General features: G+C 37.3%; 1 protein-coding gene across 5 annotated transcripts in view; it reads left to right on the forward strand.

Moving 5' to 3' along the window:
* The window catches only part of zmym2 (zinc finger, MYM-type 2), a 151,955-nt gene that overhangs the window by 42,709 nt on the left and 89,227 nt on the right, over nucleotides 1–20,019 (forward strand). For 4 of the 5 annotated variants that reach the window (XM_073043675.1, XM_073043679.1, XM_073043680.1 and 1 more), the window contains 4 exons: nucleotides 9,711–9,796; nucleotides 12,394–12,478; nucleotides 12,906–13,194; nucleotides 16,316–16,496. In XM_073043675.1, coding sequence (XP_072899776.1) covers nucleotides 9,711–9,796; nucleotides 12,394–12,478; nucleotides 12,906–13,194; nucleotides 16,316–16,496 — 641 coding nt within the window. The remainder of the gene's footprint in view (nucleotides 1–9,710; nucleotides 9,797–12,393; nucleotides 12,479–12,905; nucleotides 13,195–16,315; nucleotides 16,497–20,019) is intronic. The other variant, XM_073043677.1, reaches the window with a different exon arrangement.

A 20,019-nucleotide genomic window follows, 5' to 3' on the forward strand; every position in this document is an offset into this window, starting at 1 on the left:
TCAGTTCATAGAGGCTTCAGCCTTTGGTTGGAGAGATACAGATTTTAGAAACTTGCCGGCTTTCCTTTATCCGATCTTGATCCGTATTCGTCCTTTAGCGAGGCCGTTCCGTGGAAGACTTGTCATCCGGGCAAGGATGGACACACACACACAAGTCCCCACCGGTCTCATACGTTTCTCCTGGTGCGTCTAAAGGGGTTGTTCCCCAGACCCACTTTTATCCTTACTCACAGGGTCTCAGATGTCAATCAGGTTGGGATGATGCCATCCCCCAACCAGCCCACTCTGGTCATCCCCCTGAGGGGCTTCAATGAATAGTACAGTACTCAATACACAATTCCGTCTCCAAGAGACAATAGCCGTTATCAATGGTTCCGCCTTGCGGAGGCCAGGACACATTCCAAACCTGTGTATTCTGGACATCTCTCTCTCATTTCCTGGGTCCCAGACCCGAATTAATAGCGATCTTGCGATTCTCAAAAAGGAGGGGGCTAAATTGTACCCAGATCTTCAAAGTATGTTTAACTACCAAATTGTCAGTTAGTTTACTTAAAGATAAAGGAAGTGAGGATCCAAGAAGAGAAATAATAGAAAATTTATTAACAGAATTAGCTTCTAAAGAAACCCATTCCGGACAGTCCTCACAGTTAATACAGTATGACCAAACGTAAGATTTCATATATTGGCTGCCCAGTAATAAAACCTAAAATTTGGTAAAGCTAAACCTCCATTCTTTATAGCTTTTTGAAGATGAACTTTATTTAGTCAAGAATGTTTTTCCATATATAAGATGATAGAATAGAATCAAGAGAATCAAAAAAGGATTTAGGAATAAAAACAGATAAGGCCTGAAAACGGTATATAAATTTAGGTAAGATATTCATTCTAATGGAATTAATTCGGCCAATCAACGATAACAAGAGGGGCGACTAGTTTGATAGTGCCCTTTTTACATAATTCAGTAGGGTAAGAAAGTTTTCTTTAAGTAGGTGTTTATTATTCATAGTAATTGTTACACCCAAATAGGTAAATTGCAATTTTAGAAGAAAGGTTAGTATTAATTGATACCAAATTATTCAAAGGAAAAAGTTCACTCTTATATAAGTTCAATTTATATCCTGAAAACTGGCTGAAACAGAGTAAAGAAAGTGTAGGAGATAACAAAGTCTGGACATTAGAAATAAAAAACAATAGGTCATCAGCATAGAGCAAAACTTTGTGGGTAGTACCTCTCCTTAAAATACCAGTGATATCACTGGATTCTCAAAAAGCTCAGTGTGTTTTGAACAAAAAGTTCCTTCTTGAATCTTGTGTTATTTCCATCATGGAACAGAACAGTAGAGCACCAGAAAAGGCCTTTCAGTCCACAGTGTTTTTATCCTTTTTTTCCCCACGTTCATGCACCTGTCTAAGAATCTCTTGAATTTCCCCAGTTGTATTTGCCTTTACCCCACCCCAGTCAGTGCATTCCAGACACCCCCAGTTCTCTGTGTGTGGGGAAAAAAACTTGTCCCACATATCTCCTTTGGACATTCTTCCTCTCACCTTAAATTCATGCCCTTTGCTATTAGACATTTCAGCCCTGGGTAAAAGATGCTGTCTATTTATGTCTCCCATACTCTTGTAAACCTCTATAAGATCTCCCCTCAAGCCTCTGCCACTCCAGAGAAAATAACTCAAATTTGTCTAGTATCCCCTTTGTAGCAGGTCCGCTAATCCAGACAGCAGTCTGGTAAACCTGTTCCTGTGTCTTCTCACTGAAGCCTTTTCTTGAGGGCTCCCTCCCTATACCTAGGCTCCTTACTCTGCCTATTCTGGCTGAAATTTCTTGAGCCAAAGACTTAGCTCCCCACTCCAACGCTGAACACTCCAACAATGGCCATTCCAAAATGGCTGCTCTGATTCCTTTCACAGTGGTCTCTATGTGAAATCTCCTGTATTACTGACCAGGGAATGTTCATATGGGTGGCACTGTTGTGTTGTGGCTAGCACAACACTTTACAGTACCCCTCCAAGAGGACCACCACCACCTTGTTGTGGTTTGGAGGCTTGTGCACCTCAATGACTTGGAGAACTGCGTTGGCAGGAGTCAGGGCTTTATGCTTTACCTCTTGGCAGGGTCATCCATGCCAAACAGGTCAAAGGGCAGAGGCCAAACTAAGTGTGCTTCACCAGTCCTCCAGGTTCAGGAGTTCAACTCCAGGCTAACAAATTATTACAAAAACAGCAATGAAGATTCCTACATCTGTATGCGATGGTATTCCTATGTCTCCTCACAGAACTTGTACGACTGACAGTAGTGAAAACCGAGTGACTGACATGATGAAGGAAGCTCTGAACACCGCCAGAGTTGGAGGACTTTCTTTGCTAGCCTAAATGCCAGAAGCATAATGGCAGTAAGTAAGTTATAGTGCCAGTGCCCTTGGTTCAGTTCCTGCCACGGCCTGTAAGGGGTTGTACATTCTCCCCGTGACCATGTAGGTATCCTCAGGATGATCTGGTTTCCTTCCACAGGGTGGCGCGGCTCAAAGGGCCGGAAAGGCCTCAATAAGTGAATAAAATACTGCTTATTAAAGTAAGCAATAAAAGTGGGAAATATAAATTCAATGTAAATGTTGCACAGAAAGCCAATTTTGAAAAATGTCTTCTAATGCAATTTAAATGAAACTGAGTTTTTAGAATCTAAAGATCTTTTTATCTCTTCTGAGGAAATGACTTTCACGTGTGATGTTTGTTGTAGGGCCAAAGGGTTGAGTCATTCAATTGGAATTAGCACCCTATTGTACTATTAAAAGCTCTCTTAAATGGGACAGCCATGACTTTTACAGTGGTCATTGTGCAGGATAGATTAGTAGGTAACCCAAGTTTACCCAATAAGATATCTTTTTCAGATATTAGTGTATGTGATGTCATTAGGGCAAATTGTTAACCCACTTTATTTGAAAGAGCAGGATAGAGCTAACATCATTTTCTGGTTCTCTAACTGATAGTAGCTTATATTTTCAGAAATTACCCTGTAATCATATTTAATAGTCTGTAATTGTTCTTGCTAGAGCAAAATCCAGACTAATGTGAACTAAATTACCCTCATCTGCTCTCCATGGAATGGAAATGAGTGGTGAAGTAACCCTTACTGTATGAAAAAAAATCAAAGCTTATTGAAATAGTCGCAATTAAAGGGCAGATTGGTATTAGATTTCCACTCTCCTCTTCCCCCCCCCCCCCCACTATTGTTTGTATGAATACCTGGCTCTTGTGTTAGATTTGTGTAAAGTGTTATGTTACCAGTAGGCATGTTTAGGTGTAAGGGGTAATTAACTTGCCATGTAATTACCACATTAACTAGTCATGTAATTAAATCTTCAATATTTGAGAAGATTACTCATTTCCATTTTCGCCCATAATAAATTTGACATACCTTATTCCTTTGTCACTTTTAAACTTGATGTTGCAAGTTTAAAAATTATCACATTACTTTGGTGACATAAAACTTGTGAAATTATATTACGTGACACAGAAATTGCAACTATTTAGAAAAACTTAAAGCAATCAAATTTAATCTATTGAATTCATATGGGAGTATAATTTTAGAATTATCCCTTTTTGTAAAATTAATTACCCAAGTTTTAACTGTACAGGCTTGGTTTATTCTAATAGTTCATGCTGTATAAATGTGAGTGATTGAGTTGGAAGTAATGATATGATTTCCAAAAAAAGCTTCAGTATCACTAAAAACAAGATTTATTGCGATCAGACTTCAAAATACTCAGTGTAAAACATTCTGTACCTTAAAAATATTGTATGTGGTATGTTATTTCTATATGTGTTAACCATATCTCTTGTATCACAGTTTTATAATGGAATACTTGTTTATCAATATATCACAACTGAAACCATAGCCCACAATTATCATGTAGTGGGACTGTTGAATAATCAATAAATTACTCAATATTACTTTTTTGTCTGCAGTTTTTCTCTTTTTGCTGAATTTTTGAATATCCAGAATAAAGCATTTCTTAAACCAAAGCCTTCAAAAGCTTGTGTAGTTCACAGTGGAACTGTCCTTTTTTTAATGCCTTGAATTTAGTTACTTGCTTTTACCTCACAAGGTTATAGCCATATATGGCCCTGACAGGTAATTAAGAGGATTGTATGACTAATATGATGGGTGTGTGGTTCCCAACAGTCAAGCCCTGCACATTTCCAGTCCCATTTTCCTAATTATAAAGATGTCAAACTTTGCCCCACTCTTGCTTGACTATACCCACCCCGCCAACAACCCTTTCATCATGACTGATCCAATTTTCTTCTCAGCCCCAATCTCCTGCCTTCTCACTGGATCCCTTCCTGCCCTAACCAATCAAGAACCTATCAACCTCTACCTTAAATATACATAAAGATGTCATCCACAGATGCCTGTGGCAAAAAAAATTGCACAGATTCACTGCTCTCTGGCTAAAGAAGTTCCTCCTTATTTCCATTCCAAAAGGACGCTTTTCTATTCTGAGGCTGTGTCCCCTGGTCTAAGACTTTCCCACCATAGGAAACATCCACTCTATCAAGGCAGTTCACCATTCAATCGGTTTCAATGAGGTGACCCATCATTCTTCTGAATTCCAGAGAATACAGGTCCAGAACCATCAAAATCTCTTCATATGACTGGCTATTCAATATTGATATCATTTTCATGAACCTCATTTGAATACTTTCCCGTTTCAGCACATCCTTTCTAAGATATGGGGTCCAGAATTGCTCACGATGCTTCGTGCGTCCTCACCATTTCTTTGTAAAGTCTCAACATTACATCCTTGTTTTTATATTTGAGGCCTCTTGAAATCAATGCTAACATTACATTTGCCTTCCTCACCACAGACTCAGCCGGAAATTAACTTTTAGCGAATCATGTACAAGGACTCCCAAGTCCTTTCACGCCTCAGGTTTTTGTTGTATTTTCTCTCCATTTACAAATAGTCAACCCTTTCATTTCTTCTACCAGAGTGCAAGACCATACACTTCCCAACACTGTATTTCTTTGCCGATTCTCCTAATCCATCTAAGTCCTTCTTTAGCTTCTCTACTTCCACAAAATTACCTGCTCCTCCACCTACCTTCATATCATCTTCAACCTTCCCAACAAAGCCATCCATTCCATCATCTAAATCATTGACATATAATGTAAAAAGAATTGGTCCCAATACTGATGCCTGTGGAACACCACTAGTCACTGTCAGCCAGCCAGAAAAGGCTCCCTTTATTCCCACTCTTTGCCTCCTGCCAAACAGCCACTGCTTTATCTATGTTTGAATCTTCCTGGTAATACCATAGGCTCTTAGCTTGTTAGTAGCAGCCTCAAGTGTGGCACCTTGTCAAATGCCTTTACACATCAACCAAAATCCAAGTACACATAAACCGATTCTCTTTGTTTATCCTGGGTGTTATTTCTTCAAAGAATTCCAATAGATTTGTCAGGCAAGATTTTCCCTTGAGTAAATCATGCTGACTCTGGCCTATTTTATCACATACCTCCAGGTACCCTGAGACCTCATCCGTAATAATTGACTCCATCATCTTCTCAGCCACTGAGACTAGACTCACTGGCGTATAGTTTCCTTTCTTCTGCCTCTCTCCCTTCTTGAAGAGTGCAGTGACATTTACAATCGTGTCTTCCGAAACCATTCCGCAATCTAATGATTCTTGAAAGATCATTGCTAATACCTCCACGATATCTTCAGCCACTTCTTTCAGAACTCTGTGGTGTACACCATCTGGTCCTAGTGACTTAACTACCTTCAGACATTTTGTTTTCTTAAGAACCTTCCCTATAATTATGATAACTTCACACACTTCATGATCCCTGACACCTGGAACTTCAACATCGGCCTTCCTCCGTGATGACCAATGCAAAATACTTGGTCAGTTCATCCGCCATTTTGTTGTCCCCCATTAATATCTCTCCAGCATTGTTTTCCAGCAGTTCAATATCCACTCTTGCCTCGTTTTTACACTTTATGTATCTGAAGAAACTTTTGGTATCCTCTTTAATATTATTGGCTAGCTTACTTTCGTATTCCATCTTTGCCCTTTTAATTAAAGTTGCGTTCTGTTGATTTTTAAATGCCTCCACATTCTCTAACTTCCCACTGATTTTTGCTCTATTATACACCCTCTTTTTGGCTTTTGTATTGACTTTGATTCTCTTGTTATCCACGGTTGTGTAATCTTTTCTTTAAAATACTACTTCTTTAGTATGTATATATCTTATGCCTTCCAGAAATTCCAGCCATTGCTGCTCTGCTGTCATCCCTGCCAGTGTTCTTTTCCACTCAATTCTAGCCAACTCCTCTCTCATGCCTCTAATTCCCTTTACTCCACTGTAATACTGATGCACCTGACTTTAACTCCTCTTCAAATTTCAGGGTGAATTTGATCATATTATGATCACTTGCCCTAAGGGTTCTTTTACTTTAAGGTCTCTAATCAATTCTGGCTCATTGCACAACACCCAATCCAGAATACCTGGTAGGTGATCCTCTGGGGTGCTCTAAAAAGCCACCTTATAGGCACTCTGAATCCCCCCTCCTGTAATCCAGCACCAACCTGATTTTCCCAATCTACTTGCATATTGAAATCCCCCATGACTATAGTAACATTGCTCTTTTAGCATGCATTTTCTATCTCCCATTGTAATTTGTAGGCCACATCCTTACCACTGTTTGGGGGATCTGTATACAACTCCCATCAGGGTCTTTTAACCCTTGTAGTTCCTTAGCTCTATCCACAATTCTCTAATTATTTGATTTCAGTTCTTAGCAACAGAGCAACACCGACCCCTCTGTCTTCCTGCCTGTCCTTTCTATTCAATGTGTATCCTTGGACATTAAGCTCTGAGCTATAATCTTCTTTCAGCCATGATTCAGTAGTGCCTACGTCGTACCTGCCAATCTGCAACTGTGCTACAAGTTCATCTACCTTATTCCATATGCTGTGCTCATTCAAATATAACACCTTCAGATTTCTCGATTTTGTCTTTTTATGTTGCAACTCATCCCATTGACTACAATTTTGCCCTATCTACATCCTCTCCTCGCTACACATTGCCTCTTTTTGTAAATCAGCTGCCTCATCTTCAGCACTATTAACCACCTTTCCCACAATACTTCTTGCATACGCAGCTCAGGACACTAGTCGCACCAGTGCTCAACCTTTTGATTCCTAACTTTGAGGTCTTACCAACATCTGTGTTCACAACCTCTCCAGTACCTGTTCTGGCACTCTGGTTCCCATCACCCTGCATCTCTAGTTTAATCTCCAGCTTGCAGAATAACAAACCTTCCTGCTAGGAAATTAGTGCCCCTCCAGTACACGTGTAAGCCGTCAACCACTACGACTTTCCTCTCATTGGGTCCTTTCCCCCCCACCTCCCTCACCCTGACAGTATCGGAAGTGATATACCTGTTGACAATATTGATGATATCGTTGACATTGATGATGTGACCCAGTAAGTTGCCATCTCTGAATGAATGTTCACTCGTGCTTTCAAACTCCTGAATTATTGTTACTGTTTCCTAATTGCAGGGTTATTTCTCCATCTTTCCTGCTGCTCAATTTTTTAAAATTTCATTTGTAGCACCTTTTCATAAAATGTCAGTATTTTATTTTCTTGAAGGCATTATTTTTTAGAGACTATCAAGAATTACAGTGGTCCTTTTGATTCCCACTAATAGCAGAACAGAAGCAATAAATTCAAGACACGATGGTTTGTGACTTAGAGAGGACATTGGAGGTAGTGGTCTGAAATCCACAATTACTTCTATTCATGAAGTTAGAGATCCTGGAGCTTGGAGATGCTGCTGATGTAGATGAAATTACTTATTAAGCTGCAATTTGTCAAGTGTCTAGACTGCAACAGAAGTGCCAAAGTTGTGAATATGAACTTCAATAGCAGAGGTCTAACTGAGCAATAGGTGCTGCCCTGCATCACATCAAACAGCATGAATGCTACTATAGTCATTGTTGATGAGTGTTTCAGTTAGCACACAGGGCAAATGTATATCCCTCAGGGTTCTCAAAGCCCTCTTCCTCCATATTATGCTTAAATTTCCATTCAATGCCCTGAATTATGTCACGTAGCTGCTCAGGAAGAGGGAGTTGAATCTTGCCAGAGATAGATATTACCATACACTTATTCAATGAATGTCAGCTGTTGTTTTTCAGCTCAAGTCCTAATATTGATGAGGTGAGCTGATTCATTATTGCTGGAGTTTGAATGGAGGGAGTCACTTTGAAGTCGTATATGACCAATAGATGGAAATGAGTTCATTAATTGAAATAATCGAAGATGGTTAATTTGGCAATGTTACTCTGAACTCCTACGGTATTTTGTTGTCTTGAAGCATAAGAGCTTCTTATGGCCACAATCATTTTCATATGAGTAGGTTTAATTCTAATTATCTATGCTTTAGCTGGGCTTGTTCGCTCAGATGATGTCTTGTATATTAGAGAGTTAGTTATTCCCCTTTGATATTCAGCTGTTTCTGGATCATGATCTTGATGAAGTATTAAGCTGGGGATAAATGCATTACGTATTTTCCTTCCACTTGGTTGTCTTGTCTCCTGTGGCCTCTCTGTTCTTGTTTTAATCCATAAAGCCTTGTCTTATAATTTCTATATAATCACCTTTTGTCCACATCCCCTTTACTCTTCAGCCTTTCTTTGTCTCTCGTTAAAACTCTTTCTCAGTTTACTTGTGTCTGGACTTTGAACCATTTCATAATTTCACTTCTTTGTTTTGCATGTTTTATATGCTGAACCAAACCTATTGTCCACCTTGAATATATAGAGGATTCCGGTTAATTGGGACACATCAGGACCAGTGCATTTTGGCTCAGTTAAGTAGCTTCCCCAATTAGCCCAAGTAATATAATAGTTATAAAGGTATAAAAAGGCAAACTACCATTTAACTGAGTAACTGGTCCTGTTGAATTTCCTGTCATTGGTGATACCACCTCCTCCTCCCATAAAACGTTAATGAAAGATGACTCCAATAAGAGTAATGCATTTGAGTATCTAGTGTTAGTGTTTACAGTCTCTCTCTTATTGGAGCTAGACATTGTCTGGCATCTTTGGTATGAATTATCTCACACTTAGCTCATACCTGATGTCATCTAGCTGTTGTTGCCTGCAGCCATGGACTGCTTCATTTGCTGAGGTGCTGCAAATGGAACTGAACGTTGTGCTCTTAGATACCACGGTTGCCTCAAGTTAATAGTTGGTTCTATAATACCAGCAATTTGGTGGATCTCAAAATATTAGAAATAATAATTGTGGGAAGTTAGATACAAAGGTTAAATTAAAATTCATGTTCATGGTCTTCATCTCAGTTGGACAAATAAATCAGAATTAAGATGAATGCTTACTCTGAGGAAGGATATTTTGTTTCTTTCCAACATTAGTGTACTTTGGTTTGAAGACATTTGTATCTTGCCTCAATATTGTGGTGTTATCCAGTTCCTGCTAGATTTGCACAAACACTGATAAATGTACTATCAATTTTTGGTGGACAAATAGGTCTATATCTAAAAATAGCACCCTTTTATATTTTGTGCTGTTGATGACTCTCCCACGCTTACTTTAAATAAATCTCAGTGGTGTTCCTCCATACTGCTGTAGAACTGAGATGCATTTTTGATACTAGTATTGGCATTTTCCAGGTAACATGCAAAATATTTTACCCAAGACTTCTATTCGATCTCAGGAAATGGCTGAAGATTCTGAAAGAAAAAGAAGCAATCCTAAGGTACTTGTGAAGCTCTGATTTTTGGCCTTAAATATATGCAAAAAAATGTTTCTTTTTTTCATTCATGGAATGTGTCATTGGCTGAGCTGATATGTATTACACCATTTTAGATAGAAATTAGCATTTAATGCTCTTAATGCCAGAGAGCATAAAGATGGCAAATTTCCTTCCTTTGAAGCATAATACTGAACCCATATGAGTTTTTTTTTGAATCCCAAGAATTTCATGGTCACTCTTACTATTACTGTCCTTTGATTCCAGATTTTAAATACTTAGTTAAAATTTTAATCCCTCATTTAGATCATTATGCAGGCTTCAGGATACTATTTCTCAATTTAACCACTAGGCTATCATTGTTTAATATTTGTTGACAGTTTTGTTTCTATCTCTGATAAACAAATCATTTGGGATCACTTTAAATGAGTTAATCAGATTTCACTCAGACTGTAGTTGCCTCGAAAAATCATGTTGAATACTGATGCATTTTTTAAAATTGAGTTTTCAAATGATTACAGAAAGAAGAAAAAAAATTATCAACCCTTCCCCCCTCCCTTTAACCCCTCCCCCCTATAACATATCCCTATAGAAAGAAAAAGAAGAAGAAAGAAAGAATGCCTGGATATCGGAAGATCCCCACATGTTCCACGGAGTTCATAATAACTTTAGTATATATATTTATTTATTTCCCCAAATAACCAATTATTTTATCTTCAGAGCACCTATATATTTAATCCTGTCTTTTGTAAATAAGGGCACCAAATTTTCAGAAATGTTGCATATTTATCTCTTAAATTATAAGTAATTTTTTCAAGTGGAATACAGCTGGAAATTTCGTTCTTCCAACGATCTATACTTAAGTATGAATCCGATTTCCAAGTAACTGCAATAGCCTTTTTGGCTATTGCCAATGCAATTTTTATGAATTCTTTCTGATATTTATTCAATTTGGGTTTCGGTTTTATCCCTTCAATATCACCTAATAAAAATAATGTTGGGTTATGTGGAAGTTGTGTTCCAATAATTTGTTCCAGTAAAACTCTTAAATTTGTCCAAAAAGGTTGAATTTTAGAACAAGACCAAGTAGAATGTAAAAAAGTACCAATTTCTTGATTACATCAGAAACATTGATCAGATAAATTTGGGTTTAATTTATTTATTTTTTGTGGTGTAATGTATAATTGATGTAAAAAATTATATTGCACTAATCTTAACCGGACATTTGTTGTATTTGTCATACTATCAAGACATAGTCTTGACCAACTCGTTTCTTCAATTGTAATATTCAAGTCAGTTTCCCACTTTTGTCTTGACTTATGAATTCCTTGTTTAATTGCCTGTTTTTGAATCAAACTATACATACAAGAAATAATTTTTTTAATTTTTCCTTTTGGAATTAAAGTTTCTATTTCATTAGATTTCGGCAATAACATTGACTTAATTTATCTCTTAAATAAGCCCTTAATTGGAAATAACTAAAAAGAGTGTTGTTTGATATTTTGTATTTATTCTTTAATTGATCAAATGACATTAATATACCTCCTTCAAAACAATCTCCTATATATCTAATCCCTTTTTGAAACCAGTTGTATAAAAGTTGATTATCCATTATAAAAGGAATAAGTTTATTTTGAATTAAAGATCTCTTTGCTAATAAAGATTTCCTTATCTCATCATCAACATTTATTTTATATACTGATGCATTTTAAAGCATCTTTAATAGCTAGTGATTTCTCATGTGCTAAAAGAATGTGAGTAAATTTAACTTGTTATCATAACAACCACAATAATATATGGCCAATTTGGTCCTCTTACTGGTGTATTATTTATCGTTGTGTATTTTTTTTCTTATGTAATCACTTTGGAATGAGGATGATTTACTTCCACTCCATCTCTGAGAAGTAAAAGAGGACTGTGGCTTAATTATTTTAATATGGAGTGGTTGCATACCAGCCACCGCTTGGTTTTAATGTCTTTACCCAATAGCAAAGAGATCCAAAATCAATTTCAGCCATGTGCACACAGACCACACATGTAATATATTCTTCTCAGTTTCCCTCCTTCATTTCCTACTTCCCTCAGACTCCCTACATTGGTTCTTCTCAAAATGGCTCTCTCAAACTTCTACTTCTTTTCATCCTCCCCCTCAAATAGCAGATAAGAGGCTGGTGAGGGTACAGATAAGGACTCAGAGAGTTATAATGGAGGAAGAAAATGGATGCCAAAGAGTTATCAGTAGATAGTGCAAACATGAAATATTGCAAAAATGTTACAAAAGTCAACACCAAAGTTGCTTTGGTTTGAGACTTCTGTTGGAATACAATAAAAGTTAAATGTTGTTAACTTCTGATAGTTATCTTCACAGACATCTTAATGTCAATATTTTTAAGTGGTTTGAATAAATGAAAAACACAGTGGAAATACCTTAAGTTTGTGAAAATACACAATCTAATCCAGTATTTATCTTCCTCTGCAGATTTTCTGGTCATCTTTGCCTCATTTTATACCTAAATTTTACAGATTATAAAAATTAGTGCGTCTTCAAAGAGTTTGTTTGAAATAATAATTGACTGACAAATATGAATTATGTTTCTTTTTAGATAAACAATGGAACCTCTGAAGATATAACCATGAATGACATAAGGATTAGTGAAGTGTATGGATCTTCAAGCCATCCTGTAAATGGTGAATAAAATGGAATTATTTACTGTTTTTTAGTTCACATTAATTTCAATTATCCAGCTGCATCATATTTAGGAACTATAATTCATATTTTTATCAGATTATGGAGTTTAATTTGTAAGAAGAAACCTATGTTTACTATATATTAAGTTCATTTATAGCAAATGTGAAATATTAAATGTTATTTTTAAATAATCTATATAGCTAAGAGTATTTACAACAGGAAAATAATTGCCATATATAGAATTGCAAAACTGAATTAATACAACGTTGACCTAAGTCTTTCAGAAATTACTTTTGGAATAAGTAAACTTTAGAACGGATTATTAACAGATTTAACAAACTATTTGATGAATTGAAATTTTGTATTTTACAATGAAATGTAAAATGTAACTCCAACAGTTGACAAATATGAATACTTTATTTCAAGATTCGTGGTTATCACTGCCATCCTCATTGCCTACAAATCGTAAACTGAATGTTTCAGATTCTGTTGTGTCTATGGCGCCACTTTCAAAACCAGTCTTCCAGTCCCCTGGACTTCAGCAGCAACCTAAGCCATCTGTGAAAGTCATTTGTGCTCACTGCAAAAAGCCATTACAGAAAGGTCAAACAGCATACCAGAGAAAAGGCTCATCTTACCTCTTCTGCTCTACTACTTGCTTATCATCGTTTTCTCATAAACCAGCTCCAAAGAAACTCTGTACTACCTGCAAAAAGTAAGAAACTGTTTGCTGTATTGCATTTATTAGTTACTGCTATATTCATAGGATTATTGAGGAAACAGTTCCACCACTTAATTCTTGCAGCATATAACTGATTCACTGTATGCTGAAAATTGTGACTGTAGCACCAGCATATTTACCAAAATTTACTGGCGCAATTGCCTGTTAGACTTTTTCCTCTAACTTTAGTCTTGAGCCTTAAAAAAATAGTGCTATAAAACACTGTTGTTTAAAATTTTAGTGGGCATCGAGGTATCTGAAACATTGATGAACAATAGATTTTAACTGCTTTCATAAACTCCCCACATGCCTTATATAATGCGATATAAAGATTCCAGTAGAATTATGAATAGCAGTGAACACATTGTAATAATTCAGTCACATTGGGTATAAAATGAAGAACAGGGAGTTGGGGGGGGGGGGAGTCTGTCAAGAGAAGAGGGAATAAGGAATGTTTAAATAGATTAAATCCCCAAAGAGCAATTAATTTCTCACAGAAAATGCCTTCCTTTGTTTTAATTGTTTCTTTCTATTCAGAGAAGTTGAAAGGCATTATATAATACCCTCTAATTAAAGCAGTACTTGTGTTAACATTCTGCAGTGAGATTGATTACCTTTTAAAGTGCAAGTCAAATTACCATTTTTATCATGCAGATTATCCAATAACTAATAGAAATTAGCGATACATTCTCTTCATCATAAGCTGCTTTATACATAAAGTACAATATATCAATTGTGTACAATTATTTCAGCAAAATGTTTGAGGCACGTTGTTAAGTTTCATCATATGTTAGTTTAAGTAAATAAATAGCTAATTCATAAATTTGATTAGCTGGCTAACATTAAAGCAGTTCTGACACTGATGAAATACTCTCAAGCTAAAAGTACAGAAAGTCCGGTGAATTTTAATACATGCATCAGAATACTTTGAAAATCTCAACAAACATTGAAGAGGGGTGATGCAGTCGCCAGTGAAAGTTTCCTGATCTTGTTTTGGTAAATTTCTGATATTGTTGCATGTCATTGTCTTTTCATGCACTATGTCACAGTTTTGAGCATAATAAATATTTTATTACAGTCTATTGCCTTTTAGGCTAAGGATTCTTTTATTTTCAGACATGGCTTAGTCTGATTTTAATAATTTGAGCAGTAATCTCTGCCTGAGACTTGTTGATTTTGTAATAATGTGTGACATTTGTACACCTTGACATGCAATTTTTTAATACGTTACTCGTCTGTCACCAGATGGGTGTTGCTCATGGTAAGTCAGAATACAGAGTTCACACATGTGTGGCTACTAAACAGTGGCTCATCTGGACAACTGATGTGATGTGGTATTAAACTTATTCTCCATTGTTTAGCTCCTGAAAGGGCTTGCAATGTGTTCTGGTTCATCTTCGTATTATCTTTTTTTTCCCAAAAGTAAATCTTCAAATTAATGATTACTTTTTCTTTTACACTTTATCTTTTTTTCTAACCTCTATCTTTATTTAGCAGGATGGGTGCAGAGAAACTGGGGATGATATTAACCATTGCAGGAGGGTTTGGGAATTTTCTCCCAGCAAGAGTTAAAATTCGATACACAGGAATACTTAATTGATTTAAGGATTTTTTTAAAAATAGAGATTTTAATTACAAAATGATCTTTGTGAAGTTTGGGAATTCTGTATTAGTTTTTACCAAATTAACTTTTTTTTGAATTAAAGGATGTTATTATAAATTAGGAAAAATTACAGCCAATATGGCCATAGGAAATTCCACAGGCATTTATTATGAATTTAGTAATGTTGGTTAAAGTTTTGTTTATATTATTCAGAGAAAGCACGAGCTGTTCTTTTTAATAAAACATTCTGAAGTTACACTGAAAGGGCTCACCTCAGTTTGACATGTCATCTGAAAATTTGTATCATTTACCTGCAAAAAATGAATAACCTTAATAAAAGAGCTGGAGCCCATTTTAAAAAATCTGAAACATTTATTGATTTCACACACCTTTGGTTTATATCAAGTGCTGAACATGAATGTTTGATGTGAAGTCAAACTGTATTAAGCTATATTGGGTAGGAAGACATAGGAACTTAACAAATCAAGGATGACAGACTGCATTTATGGGGAAAGAAAGTGAACACGAAATCCAAATTCACCATGCTACTGAGTTTTAAACCATTTAGAGCAAAGTAGATCAGTTAAAGCTAGACTAAGTAAAATTTGACTGACCCATTGAGAAAGTAGTTTCATAACAAATGTTTGCTGTATTCATAAATATTAGCAAAGGAGTGTTGGTTGTCACACATTTAAGAGAGATATTTAGGTGCCATGGTAGCCTAGGAGTTAGTGCAATGCTATTATAGCTTGGGGCATTGGAGTTCAGAGTTCAGTCCCTGTGTTTGTACATCCTTCCCCGTCGAATGCATGGATTTTCTCTGTGTGCTCTGGTTTCCTCCCACAGTCCAAAGTCACACCAGTTAGTAGGCTAATTAGTCATTGTAAATTTCCTGTCATTGGGATAGGATTAAACCAGGGGTTGATGGGGGTTACTGGGTGGCGTGGCTCAAAGAGCCGGAAAAATCCAATTCCGTGCTGTATCTCTAAATAAATAATAAACGTTATATTCTTTTTGCATTGTGATTCTGATTAATCTTGGTGTAAAACTAGTTAAATGTGGTGCTGTATTGGCATATAATATTTCTGAATACTTCAAAAGTAGCCCCACTGACGTTGAATTTGGTGTATATAAGTTGGTTCTCCTTTAAATTATGAAGCAATTTTTCAAATGGTTTTGTATTATGAGATCTAGGGAGATAATCTCAGGAAATGGAGGTGGCTATTTGAAACTGAGATGAGGGGAAATTTCTAAGAATTGCATCTTTTTGGAATTCTCTACCCCAATGAGTTCTGGGTGCTGATTAGTCAGGTTTATTCAAGACCTGAGTCTTTTCCTATTTGTCATGTTCTTATGATGTTTGTTAGCAAATAGATAGGTTTTGAGCAATTATGGTTTTTTAAAGAGAGGTTCACCATATTTCCTTCTATGTCCTCTTCATTTTAAAATGAATGATCATATTTTTAAAAATTGACTTGATATATTCATTTGATTTATTATCCTGTTTTACAGAGAGATAACTAATATGAAGGGAACAATTGTTGCTCAAGTAGATTCCAGTGAAACATTCCAGGAATTCTGTAGCACATCCTGCTTATCATTTTATGAAGAAAGACAGAAAATTCCTGCACATACATGTCACGTTACCCAAGGAAATTATGGGAAATGTACAATTTGCGGAAAAATGACTGAGGTATACCTTGTAATTTTCATGTATTTAATCAATATTGTTAAGCAGTATGTACACGCGTAACTTGTTAGTTTGTTTGACCTAGATTTAAGATCATCACCTGGTTAGAATCTTTACTGGCATGAAATTACCACTTACACAAACCAGTTCATTAACAGAATTAATGCTTCACTTGAACCTCATCCTTGCCCTCTTTTTCCATCTTGCTTATTTGCTTATCTGGCTTTTTCTTAAATGTATCTATACCACTTTCTTCAACTGGTCTACGTGGTGGTAAGATCTGTTTTCACACTACTCGTGCACAAAATACTTTGAATTCTTAAGGAATATCTCAACGTGAATGGTCTCTGATTTTGCTCTTGGCTGAATGTGAGGGAAGTTTTCTCTCTGTCCATTCTATCAAAAACTCTCCTAATTTGAAATCTGCTCAATTACCTTTAAAGAGAAGAGATTCACCCTTTACATCCTTTGCTGAATGGTATAACCATGCTGTGACCAGAGGCAAAGGATATATGTAGGATTCTTCACATATGAGAGAAATTACAAAAAAAATATAACGGGGAAGGTGAGATTTGGATAAGATAAATTTAGTTTAGTTTGTCATCTTTGAAGATTGATACTTCGCCAGGCTCAGGTGTAATAGAAACATAGAAACAGAAAGTAGGTGCAGGAGTAGGCCATTCGGCCCTTCGAGCCTGCACCGCCATTCAGTATGATCATGGCTGATCATCCAACTCAGAACCCTGTACCTGCTTTCTCTCCATACCCCCTGATCCCTGTAGCCACAAGGGCCATATCTAACTTCCTCTTAAATATAGCCAATGAACCGGCCTCAGCTGTTTCCTGTGGCAGAGAATTCCACAGATTCACCACTCTCTGTGTGAAGAAGTTTTTCCTCATCTCGGTCCTAAAAGGCTTCCCCTTTATCCTTAAACTGTGACCCCTCGTTCTGGACTTCCCCAACTTCGGAAACAACCTTCCTGCATCTAACCTGTCCAATCCCTTTAGAATTTTATATGTTTCAATAAGTTCCCCCCTCAATCTTCTAAATTCCAGTGAGTATAAGCCTAGTCGATCCGGTCTTTCTTCATATGAAAGTCCTGCCATCCCAGGAATCGATCTGGTGAACCTTCTCTGTACTCCCTCTATGGCAAGGATGTCTTTCCTCAGATTAGGGGACCAAAACTGCACACAATATTCTAGGTGCAGTCTCACCAAGGCCTTGTACAACTGCAGTAGAACCTCCCTGCTCCTGTACTCAAATCTTTTTGCTATGAATGCCAACATACCATTTGCCTTTTTCACCGCCTGCTGTACCTGCACGCCCACCTTCAATGACTGGTGTACAATGACACCTGGGTCTCATTGCATCTCCCCTTTTCCTAATCGCCCACCGTTCAGATAATAATATGTTTTCCTGTTCTTGCGACCAAAGTGGATAACCTCACATTTATCCACATTAAATTGCATCTGCCATGAATTTGCCCACTCACCTAACCTATCCAAGTCACCCTGCATCCTCTTAGCATCCTCCTCACAGCTAACACCGCCGCCTAGCTTCGTGTCTTCCGCAAACTTGGAGATGCTGCATTTAATTCCCTCGTCTAAATCATTAATATATATTGTAAACAACTGGTGTCCCAGCACTGAGCCTTGCGGTACCCCACTAGTCACTGCCTGCCATTCTGAAAAGGTCTTGTTTACTCTCACTCTTTGCTTTCTGTCTGCCAACCAATTCTCTATCCACATCAATACCATGTGCTTTAAGTTTGCACACTAATCTCCTGTGTGGGACCTTGTCAAAAGCCTTTTGAAAATCTAAATATACCACATCCACTGGCTCTCCCCTATCCACTCTACTAGTTACATCTTTAAACAATTCTATAAGATTCGTCAGTTATGATTTTCCTTTCATAAATCCATGTTGACTTTATCCGATGATTTCATCTCTTTCCAAATGTGCTGTTATCACATCTTTGATAACCGACTCTAGCATTTTTCCCACCACTGATGTCAGACTACCTGGTCTATAATTCCCCGGTTTCTCTCTCCCTCCTTTTTTAAAAAGTGGGGTTACATTAGCCACCCTCCAATCCTCAGGAACTAATCCAGAATCTAAGGAATATTGAAAAATTATCACTAATCATCCACTATTTCTTGGGCTACTTCCTTAAGCACTCTGGGATGCAGACCATCTGCCCCTAGGGATTTATCTGCCTTTAATCCCTTCAATTTACCTAACACCACTTCCCTACTAACATGTATTTCCCTCAGTTCCTCCATCTCACTAGACCCTCGGTCCCTTACTATTTCCGGAAGATTATTTATGTTCTCCTTAGTGAAGACAGAACCAAAGTAGTTATTCAATTGGTCTGCCATGTCTTTGTTCCCTATGATCAATTCACCTGTTTCTGACTGTAAAGGACCTACATTTGTCTTGACCAATCTTTTTCTTTTAACGTATCTATAAAAGCTTTTACTGTCAGTTTTTATGTTCCCTGCCAGCTTTCTCTCATAATCTTTTTTCCCTTTCCTAATTAAGCCCTTTGTCCTCCTCTGCTGGTCTCTGAATTTCTCCCAGTCCTCAGGTGTGCCGCTTTTTTTTGCTAATTTATATGTTTCTTCTTTGGACTTGATACTATCCCTAATTTCCCTTGTCAGCCATGGGTGCACTACCTTCCCTGATTTATTCTTTTGCCAAACTGGGATGAACAATTGTTGTAGTTCATCCATGCGATCTTTAAATGCTTGCCATTGCATATCCACCGTCAACCCTTTAAGTATCATTTGCCAGTCTATCTTAGCTAATTCACGTCTCATACCTTCAAAGTTACCCTTCTTTAAGTTCAGAACCTTTGTTTCTGAATTAACTATGTCACTCTCCATCTTAATGAAGAATTCCACCATATTATGGTCACTCTTACCCAAGGGGCCTCGCACGACAAGATTGCTAGCTAACCCTTCCCCATTGCTCAATACCCAATCTAGAATAGCCTGCTCTCTAGTTGGTTCCTCGACATGTTGGTTCAGAAAACCATCTCGCATACATTCCAAGAAATCCTCTTCCTCAGCACCCTTACCAATTTGGTTCACCCAATCTATATGTAGATTGAAGTCACCCATTATAACTACTGTTCCTTTATTGCACACATTTCTAATTTCCTGTTTAATGCCATCCCCAACCTCACTACTACTGTTAGGTGGCCTGTACACAACTCCCACCAGCGTTTTCTGCCCCTTAGTGTTATGCAGCTCTACCTATATCGATTCCACATCCTCCAGGCTAATGTCCTTCCTTTCTATTGCGTTAATCTCCTCTCTAACCAGCAACGCTACCCCACCACCTTTTCTTTCCTGTCTATCCCTCCTGAATATTGAATATCCCTGGATGTTGAGCTCCCATCCTTGGTCACCCTGGAGCCATGTCTCTGTGATCCCAACTACATCATATTCATTAATAACTATCTGCACATTCAATTCATCCACCTTGTTACGAATGCTCCTCGCATTGACACACAAAGCCTTC

The sequence above is a fragment of the Hemitrygon akajei genome, chromosome 4 (genome assembly GCF_048418815.1).
Source record: "Hemitrygon akajei chromosome 4, sHemAka1.3, whole genome shotgun sequence".
Classification (NCBI taxonomy): domain Eukaryota; kingdom Metazoa; phylum Chordata; class Chondrichthyes; order Myliobatiformes; family Dasyatidae; genus Hemitrygon; species Hemitrygon akajei.